The sequence below is a fragment of the Rattus rattus genome, chromosome 6 (assembly GCF_011064425.1).
Source record: "Rattus rattus isolate New Zealand chromosome 6, Rrattus_CSIRO_v1, whole genome shotgun sequence".
Taxonomy (NCBI): domain Eukaryota; kingdom Metazoa; phylum Chordata; class Mammalia; order Rodentia; family Muridae; genus Rattus; species Rattus rattus.
This window is the reverse complement of record NC_046159.1, coordinates 61,497,581-61,510,728: the sequence shown is the minus strand read 5'-3', so window position 1 is coordinate 61,510,728 and position 13,148 is coordinate 61,497,581. Positions and strand designations below refer to the sequence as shown.

Sequence of the window (13,148 nt, the reverse complement as noted above, 5' to 3'; positions counted from 1 at the left end):
TTTGTGCCAGGCATGATGATAAATTTCCATAATTTTAGCACTTGGGAAGTTGAGGATCCAGAGTACAAATCCAACCTGAGCTACATGGTGAGGGCCTGCCAATAGTAATAGTAACCATAATAGTAACAGTAACAGTAACAGTAATAGTAACAACAACAACAATAAAATAAATATAACTTATAAACTGTCTAAAAGCCCCTCACATTCCAGCAGGTTCAGGACTAATATGAATAAGCACTTGTGGGAGGTAGCTTCATGCTAACAACTCCTTATTTGTGATAAGAAATGATAACTTGCACCTGGGGCCTTTTGAGATATGGGGTTGCCCAACTCCTACTTGCCTCTGGTAAAGTCCCCCAGTTAGTCAGTAGTTTAGAATGGTTATTCTATGAATCAAAGGATATTTTAATGTGTGCTGGGTCATAGAATCATCCTTTGATGTAAGTGTATTTTTCTATTAAGACGAGCATTCAAATAGTTAACAGAGGGAAGGTTCATTTTAGGAATACATAATGTTCAGAAATAGTACCACAATCCATTCCACAACCAAAAAGAAATGGACAGGTAGCTCTTTAGACACTACTGTTGTTTTTAAGGAACGCCTATGTCTGCAATGGAAATGAACTGTGTTTACTTTAAACGCAGGAAGAAGTTGGGGAATAAGTGCCCTAGAGGGAATATCCCCAGCTCATTCTAAAAAAAGCCCAGATATCTTGGGATGGCTCAGTGTGGAAGTGCCTTGCCAACAAGCTTCATTCAGGAGATCTGATGCAATGCCATAGGCTTGTTCATTCAGCTTCATTTAACTCAGATCGAAAGTAACTGCTGAGGCTTCGAAGGTGAGGAGAAGGTAATATTACCAAGAAAAGGACATCTGCAACTGTTAACTGCTTGTAAGACATGGAAGGTGAACACTGTAAGATAAATAAATACAGCAAACACTTCTATGGACAGTTGGAGGTCCTCACAGAGGATACAAATAACAGCAGCATCAATTACTCTAGGGTAACACACTTTACAGCACTGAAGGAGGATAAAGTGGACATTAAAAAAGTTTCTCAAGAAACAACAGCTGAATGAACAAGCCAAGGCATTGCATCAGATCTCCTGAATGAAGAAACAACAGCAGAGAATAAAGACAAAATAAGATAAATTAGGAGACAGGGGTTAAAGAAGATCTTAATAACCAAAGGAATGAAATGTCTACATCTTAATTAAACCAATACACACTCACATTGACATAAACACACTGATACATACACACACTTATACACACAGATAGATAGATAGATAGATAGATAGATAGATAGATAGATAGATAGATAGATAGATAGATAGATAGATAGGCAGGCAGGCAGGCAGGCAGGCAGAGGCAGACAGGCAGAGACAGAAACACAGAGACATAGAGAGAAAAACAGAGTCTAATTTTCTTTGTTTACCTCTCCTCTCTGAATATTTTATAGCTCTTCATGACTGAAATGGACCCCTTTTGTACTTACAAATTCAATTTGCTCCTGATCTGCACTTTTCATGCATAAGTATTCAATTCCAGCTAGACTTTAAGGTGCAGCTTATGTCCCAATTTCTTTACATTGAAATGACACTGTGACTAGCTGAAGACAATACAATGTGGTGGAAGTGATGATTTGCTAGTTCTGAGCACAGACCTCAATGTTTTTGGCCACTTTATCTCTTGGAACCCTTCCCAAATGGTGTGAGCAGGTCTAGAGCAGGCTGCCGATAGCTCTTCATGGAGCAGTGAAGAGCTGGCCATAGGTCTTGAGAACTTTACATTGGTCAGTCTTTTCACTGCAGCAGCTGACTATAGTATAGAGACTTGCTCAGTGATCCAGAACTGCTAATTAATAGAACTCTGAGCTCCATACATGATTCAAGCCAGTATGTTATGGGAGTCAAACAACTGAAATACATACAGTATTCTACTGTCTCCAAGACAATTCTTACCACATGTCCATGTTAGGATCAAGGATTTAGTGATTACCCATTTGATCCTTAGGCAGGAGTCACTCTCAGTGTGTACTCACTGTGCATCATTTAAGCTGTGCGCACAGCAAGCACTCAGTGCTTGGTGAAATGAACTGGAATGAAAAGCCAGTGCTGATGTTCAATAGCATTTCTACTTCACGTTCCCCATAGAACTGTTAGAAAGTAAAGGGCCACCAAGAATCTACTGCTGGCCCACAATAATCCCTAAAGATGAATAACAGAGGCCACCAATTCCTGGAGTATAGCTACCACTTTAAAATGGTTCATTAAATGAGAATTTATTTTGTCCTCAAGCTTTAACATTTCCAAAGCTTGGAATATGAAATAAATATATACATATTTTTGCATGAAAAATTATACTGAAATTAAACTTATATAACATAAATATGAATGTTAAAGAAAAAATCCTTTCAACTTGTACTGCAGAGTTCATTACCATTAATAGCAGATTTTCTAATCCTAGAATCTTAACAAATGAAAGTGTATGCCAATGTATTTTAACTCTGAAATATCATGAAAGCTTGTATATTCAAAGTGTCATTTCACTTTTTACCGTAAGAAGTAAAAAAATGCAAATAGAGTAAAAAAGGATGAATAGCTTTATAATCCTCATCTAATCTTCTTTCTAATGAAATTACAGGGCTTTTCAATTATACTCTGCTATTACAGCCTATACAGAGTCTTTCATCAACGTCCATATTTTGAATATGTTTTAAATTATCAGTCACCTAATTGCATCTGAAAGTCTAACACAAGAGAACATGAGCACCTGATCGGCATGACACACTTAGAAAGCAGACAGGCATTGAAAGAGTCTGCATCCTCAGGCACACCAGGTCAGCCCACTTTTATATGGGCATATATCCTACATTTTGCCTTTTATGGAACTCTGCTTGGGACAGACACAGCTGTTCCCTGATATGGCTACCGCCACCTTGAAGTCATAGCACCTGTGATTGCCTATAAGAAAGTCCCACAAGACTGGCTTTGTGCATTCCTCCTGGAAGTAAAGGAGGAGTGATTCTCCTCCCCTCTCTGAAGGTATGCAAACATTTAACAATCATTGGGGCAGGAGCAGTTCTTCTGCAATAGCTTAGCTGCTGTAAGTTGCTGGCACTCCCTATAAACAACCCCTTGAATCTCCACTAAGTAACTCTTGCTAGACTTGGGTGGGATTTTTTGAGGGTGTGGTTGGGGCGTTGTTCTGGGGGCTGTTGTATATGCTTTCTTTTGGATAAACAGACACTTGAATAGGAAATGTCATAAAACATTTGCCTTTACTTTTCACTTCTGGCATTTCCGTTACCATTCTAAATTATTTTATTTACTATTGTTAGTGTGTGAGTTGGGGTGGGGAGTGGAGTTTTACACCTGCCACCATGGAGGTCAGTGAATAACTTTGTGAAGCTTGTTCTTGCCTTCTACCTTTATTTGGGTTCCAGGGAGCAAACTCAGGCAGGTTTTCATGGCGAATGCTTCACTTGCCGCGTCATAGTCCTGGTCCCTGCTAACTCTATTTACTGTTTTGATCTTAGACTTGTAAAAGCCCAATTAAGTCTATGAATAAGCTGAATAATAAAATCAAAACCTAAAAAGGTTTAGATAGCTGTAGAATGACAGAATCTCTGTGCTGACAAATCTGAAAGAAGAACGGGGCTAGCGAATGTCCGACCTGTAGGTTTAGTCCATAAGACCATCTGCAGGCCAGATGAGCAGGGAGCACTCTTGCATAGGAGAAGACACCAGCACCAGGAAAGAGGACACTGGTAGCATAAGGAACAGAGAGCCAAAGCCTCTTCTAAAATGAGCTGGCAATGAACACACAGTCAAAGGGCTAGCACTAAGACAGGCTATGACCATCTTCACAATAATGAGACTTCTTGGAGGTGAAGGTGTCACTTTGGGTAGAGTTCTTCCCACAGTGTGGGCTGGTGTTCTGCAAAAATGGAGGGAACATGGCAAGTTCTTATGGTACACCCCCCAATTTAGAATAGTGCTTTAGGACTGTGAGGAGTACAAACCACAGAATACTTAGCCACACCTCATCTTATGTTGTTAAGTCCCCTACAGTAATGAACAAATAAAATTTTACTTGTAGTTTGAACATCTGAGAATGATCTAAATGAATGAGAAGAAAGAGATCTTTTTAGACCAGAATGTGAAAGGCTTGTTTTGTAGCATGTCAGCTATCTGATAACAGCCTAAGGATGCTGTTCAAATCATCTAGGTTGGAAATTACCCCTTTCCAACTGCTGGAACAGAGAAAGGAATAAGTAGAATTTATGACACATTGAATAAGAAGAGACACAGTCTGTCATTATCAGTAAAATTTTGTAGTTTGAGCTTTTGCCATTTAAATATCACAAAAGAAGCTCTGGGGGTGGAAATGCAGCACACACAGGCCCTTCAGAATCTACACCATTGCTCATGCGGGGCTCACAAGTTCTTGAGCCCACACCGGATGTGCTTTCCATTTACCGTCAGATCACATTTTCTTTGAACACTAATTGCTTTCTATAGGTGTCAATGTCACAAACTATTGAGAATGATAACATTTTCTTTGCATGAACAGTGAAAAAAAGAAAGACTTTTTCTTGGATATGTCTTTCCAATGAAAAACACTTTCTGTTTTCCAAGAAGCTTGAACTGGCTTAGAGGTTTTGGAGAACAAATTCCAGAGGAAGGGAATGGATTCCTACTGAACCCTAAAACAAAATTTCACTCTTTCCATCTTAGATCAAAGACTAAAACTTGAGCCTCTCAAATCTAGAAGTGGAAAGTACTCAGTCCCATTTCTGACAATGCTAGGAAAGCTGTACGAAAAGGAGAACCCCTAACCCAGCCCCCAAATATTAAGTTGACACACGTTTCTGGGACGTGGCCTGAATCCTCAACCCTCGGCGGACTATAGACACATGATTCTGCTGAACAGGGCTTTCCGGAATTGTCATCAATGACAGATTACACCGCCCATCCACAAGGGTCTAGGGCTAGCTCAGGCCATCCATTACGGGTTAAAAGCTATTCCGGCAGGAATCCAGGCACAGTGGTAAGGAGGTTACCCAGACAAGGGGTTCTACAGCTTTAAGAAACACTCTGGGCATCTACAAGTTTTCAGAATGCAAACTATGTCAGCTTTGAAAACAAGAGGCACTGCATCATTATGGCAGGAGAAACAAAGCCAGCCCCCTTCTAAAACAGACAAAAAAAGATTGTTTTAATAGGAGAGGAACATCAGTCATTGATGCTTACTTCATTCACACTTTCTATCCAACCCCATCCATCTTCAGAGTGAAGAGATGACAGAGCAGTTACAGCTCTCCCTTTTGGCCCCCACCCACCTTGTTCTACTATACCCAAAACACCAGGGCCCACCAACCCACCCTGTGTAGTCTGCAAGAACAGCCCTATGGGTGGCCTTTCCATCTTACGGGCTTGTCAAAGCTCAGGTAGGCCTAAGTACCAGCCTTCATCAGGATGCTGTAACAGGACTTCCCACCAGGCTAGCATGACTGGTCAGAACCCTTGCAAACCATCTGTAAGCACCTCACTGTTGCTGATGGCTGACTACATTCTACAAAGGAGGCAGCAAAGAAAAGTCAACAAACCAGACTAACAACCCAGAAAGCAAAACATTTCATTTTCCTTCAACACTACTGGCCACATTATCCACACACAGAGTTCTCTAGGCGGGCAGTCTCTGCATCAGTGCACCTGCTTAGCATGGGTTTGACGAGTCATCTTTTCGCTGTGTCTGCAGAAGTCAATGGCCACACAATGGATCGCATCACTTGAGGGTCACTTGAGTCTCTCTTACTCTATGGATCCCTCCTCCCACCCCCTGCCTATCCTTCTACCCACAAAATCTTTACTCCACCATTGCTAAGGATCTCAGATAGCTAAATAAAAGAGGTGGCCTCAAACACAGGGAAAAGCCCTTAGGTCTCCAGTGTGAATCACCAATGCCAAACCCCCTCCCCTCCCCTTTTCCTTAAGACCTGATGGTCTTCAGTCACACATCTTAAAAGAAAAACAAAAAACAAAAACACAAAGACTTACTTGTCTCAAGTCGATGAAGGCCAACTGCAGCGTGTCCTCCTGGAACCCAGGCACCGGGCCGGATCTGGCAAACTCTGTGGGAAAGAAAAGAGGATAAAAAGCGCCTTTAACTAACCATGGACAGGGAGATTGGCAGACGGATGACAGGGAAGACAAGAGAGGCTGGGGGAGAGGAGGCCTGGGCTTCTAAGGAGTCATGTCTCTCTCCCTTCAGCTTCTTTGTTGGCCCTTCAAAATTCGTGTCATCAAAACACCATTAATTCCAGCATCCTGACAGCAAGGAAACTGTACTAATTCGACCTGAAATTTATTCCCATGAGCCGCTCTGGGCTTCAGAGTATTTGTTTTGTGAATGGACAAACAACTTGCAAAGGAGGAAGGGAGGGGGGAAAAGAAAAAAGTTTTTCCTCTCAACACAATAAAATCTTCAGCTGAGAAACTCTTTTCAGTTCCGAAAGCTATTTATATTTCAGATCACTGAAGGAATTTTCTAATTTCACGCCTGTCACCTCATTCCCTAAGCATTTATCAAAAATATTCCCTGCCACATCATTAATTATTCCCTCACTGATTATTTGTATTATCTCGTGAGTGCCAACCTCCTACACGACACACACGCATGCACACCACTAGCAGCAGCTGCTGCCTGGATCAGAATTCGGCTGAAAAAGGCAAAGCAGTATTGGGAGATAAGACGATGTCCACCTGGATGAGGCTCACTGCAGATGGAAGGGGACATTTGCATATGTGTTCCTTCCCTTCAGTCTTCTGAACTTCCATTTCTATGCTGCTTTAAACATTCCAACTTCTCTTCCCTCCACCTGTTTCCTCAAAGGTCACGGAGGCCCACACGGATGCTATCTGCAGCTCTCAGGAGCACCTGAGACAACATCTTTATCAAGAAAGAAATAGCAAAGGACTACAGGGACGAATGCTACTACCACCCAAAAATGTCAAATTTACCATCTCTGAGCCCTGTCTATTAGGAAATCAAAAAGTCTGAAGATCTTTCTACACAGACAAGCACATGGCACAGTCAAGATCTGGGAGTCACTGTAATTGCAATTTTTGTGAAGTCAAAGCATGATGGGTGTTTCCTATCCATCTACTATTTACAATAAAAGCAGCTCAAGTACTTGGAAAAAAAACATGAAAAGAAGTATTTTCCTTTCAGATACATATTCTTCAAGATGGAAGTTAAGAACCTATAGAACTGCTGGAATAGTCTTCTTTTTATTTTTCACGGCTAGCTAGAAAAGTGGAATACTATACAGGACAAATTCAAAAGATGAGGCACGAACAAAGATTACCACTCATTTGGTTTTGTCTCTTCCTTTCCACTCATTTTGAAACCATAACAGATTTACATAAAATCACAGTCACAGTTTTTAAAAATAATGCCAAATTAGACCATAGAGACAAGGAAGCATCATATGAAAGAATCATAAATCAATTCATTAATTTAAATACAGTATAAATGTAGTATATACCTGCATACAAATACTCTTATTGCAGACATTTCATGGGGGGGGGTGCATAAGAAAAGAGATCAACTCCAAACACAGTCAACCTTAGTAAAGTGGCTGTTTGCTTTGAGAAGAAAACTCATATGCAACTTAGAATCCAACATTATCCAAAGGAGGTCTAAGACACCCACTCGAAAGAGTAAAGTTCTCAACTGTGCAAACATCCAGAAAGAGCAGGCTGATGTAATGCCTGACACAGCAGACCCTGCACATCAACAGTGATGTGCAGTCAGATCAGATCAGATCTGGTAACCTGGAGTACAGGAACTGCGCATCCCAGATGTGTAATTACTTCACACGATGCTCTTGTTGGAACAAGCTCTTCAGTTACAGCCACGGTCTCTCTTCCCAACAGCCTTGTTGAGTGTTCAGTCTGCATACTTCCTCCGAGGCTGACGACTGCCTGGAGTAGTCCTGTGTCATTCAAGCCAGTGTTGCCTCACTTTTTTCATTCAAGTCCTGGCTATCAGGAGGAGCCCAGGATTGGGATGTTCCGCTGTCTTGCCTATGTCAAACTCGACAGAGTTCCCCATGCCATCGCACTGGAAGGCTCGTGAGCTAGGTCTACACTCCTGCTGCTCCCCACTGAACACCAGGCTGGATGACAGATAAACTGACTCAGGAGTCTGCATGTGCTTTGCACTGAGCTCTCAGTGACTTCAGAGACATGACTTCCATGACATACCAAACCCTCAGGTTCCCACAAGACATCCCAGCCTTTGATTTGCCTTTTTATAAAGAGAAGCAGAGAATGATAATTAAGCCAGATATGATGAAGTGAAGAGATTAATCTCTACAAATCACATGTGGAAATGTCTAATTACTGTAAATTCAACTTCATATCTGTAGTTTTTCCTCCTCATTTTATCAGTACTGAGGATCAAACCTAAGACCTTGTGCTTGCTTGTCAAGCATGTTATTACAGAACCATAGTCCTATAATACGGACAATCCCACAATGATAGTAAAGACAGTAAATGCCTTAGATAAGGATCCAATTTCAAAGCATAACAATTATTAGAAACAGTAGTTTTTCAGGAGGGGTAGTGAGCAGGAAATAAAGTAAATAAGTAAAAAATTAAATGAAACAAAAAAACCCATAAAAAATCCCAGCATGTTTCTAATATCCTTACATGAATAAATGTTTTACACATTAAAGAGTAGTAAATGCTCAAAAATTATTATGTTTCAATTAAACAAATTACATAAAAATCAAGATTCACTAGAAACACAGACCTATAAATAATAACAGAAGTTTCTGGGTTACAGGTTGTAAGGATTTTAAGGGAACAGCCCTGTGTGTGTATGGGGCGTGCTATGATGACAACAATAACAACGACAGTACCAGAAGTGGAGCTCTACTTCTCTACTAACTCCTGAGTTCAACAGATTACTTACCTTTGTTTATGTCTTTAAAAATCATTGAATCAAAAATTAGAATAGCAGATCATTTCTTATACTGTGGTGATAAACATTAAGCCAAGTCACACATATAAAGGAGCTTAGCAGAGGGGCAGGCATAGCATAGCTATTATCCTTATAGTAACTGTAGAGTGTGTGTGCATGCATGTGTGTGTATGTGTGTGTGTGCACGTGCGCGCGCGCATGTGCACGCATGCATGTGCACACTTCCCTTTAACAAGAGGTTCATAGCTTCTACTGAACTCTCAGAGGTTTGGTGACAATGTCAAGAAATATTGTCTGACAACCAATGAAAAGAAATAGAATAGAGCTGAACTAGGCATGGCTCAGTGAGCAGTCATTTGCTTAGAAGAAAATTTATAGGCAGACACCTAATTATTCTGCTTTAAAGGAGTTAAATATGACAAGTCTCTTAGGTATAAAACAGAAAATTTTATTTGTATTATTAGAAAAATAAATAAATGTATTAAAATCTCTGTAACTGTGATTTAATAGTCTCAAAAAATGATCTTCTAGGGGTTGGGGATTTAGCTCAGTGGTAGAGCGCTTGCCTAGCAAGGTTCGGTCCCCAGCTCCGAAAAGAAAAAAAAAAAAGAAAAAAAATGATCTTCTAGGGTAATTATCTTATAAACACATGAAAAAATAGTAATAACTATAAATATTTAAAAAAATAAGAATTCATGCAGAACCTTATTTCAATTAAAATATAATATACTTAAGCTAGTAAGCAACTACTTTGCAATTTTATCCAAGGCTGCTACAGAGAGGAGAGTGATTTCTTCTTTATATTCTATAAACTCTCATAAGGCAATAAGAGAAATACAAGAATGAAACAGTTCTGATCAGCAGTACCTCTTTTAGTGACAAGAGACACAGCAGGATAGGCTGACATGCACAAATCCTCAGACACTGCCTGACAGGTGAGAAGGAACACTGATGTGTGGACAGGACAATCTCACATGTCCATGGTGAGGCCTCTAGAGCCATGGACTTCTGACGGGAATCACAGCCGAGTGGAAAAGGCAGACACAGACATGGACTAGTCCTTCGTGGACTTGTTTCTGGACAGCAGGTTTTCAGTCTCACAGTGGCCTGTGTCAGCATGAAAGTGTCCCAGCCTGGGGTTCTGCAGGGCAGTCCCAGCATCATCCAGGAGATAAGGAGAGCCTGGTTCATCTCACACAGAACCAAATCCCCTCACCAGCTCCTGTTGTTTGTGGGTGGGGCCAGACTCTGGTGAGTCGGCGTCTGCTGGCAAGTTGAGCTGTGCTGTGGCAAGCAGCACTAGCTCATTTGACATTTGCCACTTTCTCCACCCTCTGTCCTGTCTTGTCAGGAGGGACTCACTGAGTGCAGCATGGCACCAAGTCCTGACTCAGAGATTCACTTTGAAAACTGAAAAAAAAATCAGTGAAGAAACTGTCAGCTAATTGAAGGCTAGGAAGTTAATGCTAAAAGGAGGCTCACAAAGTTACAGAAAGGGTATATAGTCAAAGAAGGCTCTGAGGAGAAAGACAATTAGAATATCCAACAACCTCTGATATTCTTAATGTACAAAACTTTGAGATGTGCTCATCATTTTAAGAAATTTTAATTTTCAAAATACCCTATAAAATTTTCCCATAATTTATTTTTTTTATTCATATTACATCTCAATTGCAGCTCCCCTTCTGCCCTCTCCTTTTAGTCCTGCCCTTGAAAATCCCTCTTCCTCTTACCCCCTTCCCTTTTCCTCAGAGAAGAGGAAGCTCCCTTGGGTACCATCCCTCCCTGGGATATCTAGTCCCAGCAGGACTAAACACTTCCTCTCTCACTAAGGCTCAAGCAGTCAGTCCAAGTGGGGAAAGTCAAATAGTCACAGCCTAATAAAGTTACCAAAGGGTAAAAGAATAAGTTTGCTAATTTCAACTTTTTTTCTAGGTTTCTTTTCAGGTTGATGTTAAGACTAATAATAAAGTCCAGTGATTGTTTTGTTGGAGAAGAAAACAAATATTTCAAATTTCATCTGGTGCATTCACAACTGGCTGGAGAAAACACAACATAAAGTATAGTGAGTCCTGAGGATGCAGTTTGACCCCAGAAACCAAACTTTAAAGAAAGTCTCATAGCTGTGGAGTTGGACCCCTGAGGCCTGGTGTGTCTGCTGAGTTCCAGTGACAGTGCAGCAGTAAAGGCCCACCAAGGGAAAACCACTCCTGGCCCAGAGGCTGAAATCTCTGGCTAGTGTGGACATCTCACACTCCAGCTGAGCCAGGCTAAGGAGAACAGGCTCAGCTTGCACTGAGCTGAGAGAGAGGTGGAGTAATCGCCCAGTTAATGAGATGATGGACTGTCCTTGCCAGATGTCAATCTCTAGTAGCCTACAGGGTCACAGTCATATGGCTCTGTAAGTCTGCTGAAATTCTAAACTATTAGAGAAGCAAAACTTTTCCTCCCCTTCTACTGTTTTAAAAACATGCTCTCTCTAAAGCTTTGGGCTTTGCGTGCCCGCGCCTCCCTGCCTTACAGGTGCCTGCCACCATGTGGCTGGCCTGCATGCTTGATTCACTCAGAAGGCAAGGCTCTTTTTGTTACCCAACTCTTCTTCATGCTCCTCCTCCAGGCAGGTGTCAAGATGCACAGCTTGATGCCTAGAGTTTTCCTTCTAAATTCTTTAATTAGTGTGAGGTGATCTAATTTCCCTGCTATTATCTGGTGACCACAAAGAGATATCCCCAAATTACAAATTACACAGGACAAGTAAAGGGCAAGTGTAAAAGGAACAGCACCTAAGAAATAAAACCTGTGGTCAGCTTCCATAGAGACACCCACATGAGTCTATATGCACAGCTGCACACCAACCTCCACAGAAAACCAAATTCAAACGAAACAATAAAACCAGAGTTAGAAGGGATTTGAGAAGTGGAAGCAACAGCAGTCTGTAATCTCTGTATACAAACCGAAGATTAAAAATCCATTCTTCACCCTCACTGCTCACACCTTGGCACAAAATGAGGAACAGAGTTCACCTTAAGTGATCCTGGAACATTTTAGAATACTGGATCTTGCGGGCTTATCAGTATTAAAGAATGATCCATCATTTTGTAGATGAGTAATATATCCCATGCACTTCCTTTTTAAACTTATTTTAAAGCAGATCTGAGCTATTAGATACCACTGAAGCAGTTCCAAGGCAAGTGTGTTTTAGTGATACTTCTTGTAACCTCCACCATCTGCTTTCATTGCATGCACGTGTGTGTGTGTGTGTGTGTGTGTGTGTGTGTGTGTGTGCGCGTGTGTTTCAACAAATAAAGTTGAAAAAGGGAGGACATTCAAAAACTGATCTAAAGCAAGTTTGGAAAACTGAACATAAAAATGATTCTTCATATTTTATTCATAAAACAAGAACAGTTTTTAAAGAAAGATAAGCAGTGGGAACAATGTATTTCCAAAAAGCAAAATCAATAGTATGTGACAGATGGGTGGAACGGCAAATGTGGGAAGAAAACATAATTTGTTTAGACAAGAGGGAAGCTAAGAGACAAACTACAAAAAGGCCCCTAGACAGCATCAGTGTATCACTGCTCCAGTGAGCGTCTAGTTCAGACAAGAGGCAAGAACACTCTTCCATGACTGCTCAGGATTATGGTTGAGGCCAGTGCTAATAACAAAGTCAGCACCACATAGACTAAAGTGTGCTGATGCTTTGTTTGCATCTTAAGATCATGTCAGGTCACAAGTGTTTTTTTTGTGGGATTGAAAAAATAGAAGCTGTTGTTGCTGTATTAACATAATGGTTTCCTGGTATCTGGCTCCCTGGAGCAGTAGATAAGGGGAGTGTTAGACTAGAGGATGGCTCTGGGGAAGCCAGGCCCTCTTGCATCACTTCAAGGTGGCTCCAGGAGGCTAATTGCAGAGAAGCTGATAGAGTCCCGGGAGAACCCACTCCAGGTCCTGTTGGTCAGAAAGAAGATGGTCAGAACATAAGGAAGGGGGATCCATGAAGAATTGTGTCAAGAAGAAATAAAGGGAGGGGAAAGGAAGGAGAAGAAGGCTCCTAGAGACTCAGCTCATTAGATCTCTCACTTCAAGGATGAGTGGGGCACAGAACATTGTGCCTACAGTTACCAATGCAACACTGTATACCTTAAATGTG

The 13,148-nt window shown here is 41.1% G+C and overlaps 1 protein-coding gene across 3 annotated transcripts in view; it reads right to left on the bottom strand.

Moving 5' to 3' along the window:
• The window catches only part of Exoc6b (exocyst complex component 6B), a 446,009-nt gene that overhangs the window by 115,921 nt on the left and 316,940 nt on the right, over nt 1–13,148 (bottom strand). For all 3 annotated transcript variants that reach the window (XM_032906207.1, XM_032906208.1, XM_032906209.1), the window contains one exon: nt 6,067–6,140. In XM_032906207.1, the coding sequence (XP_032762098.1) occupies nt 6,067–6,140 (74 nt within the window). The remainder of the gene's footprint in view (nt 1–6,066; nt 6,141–13,148) is intronic.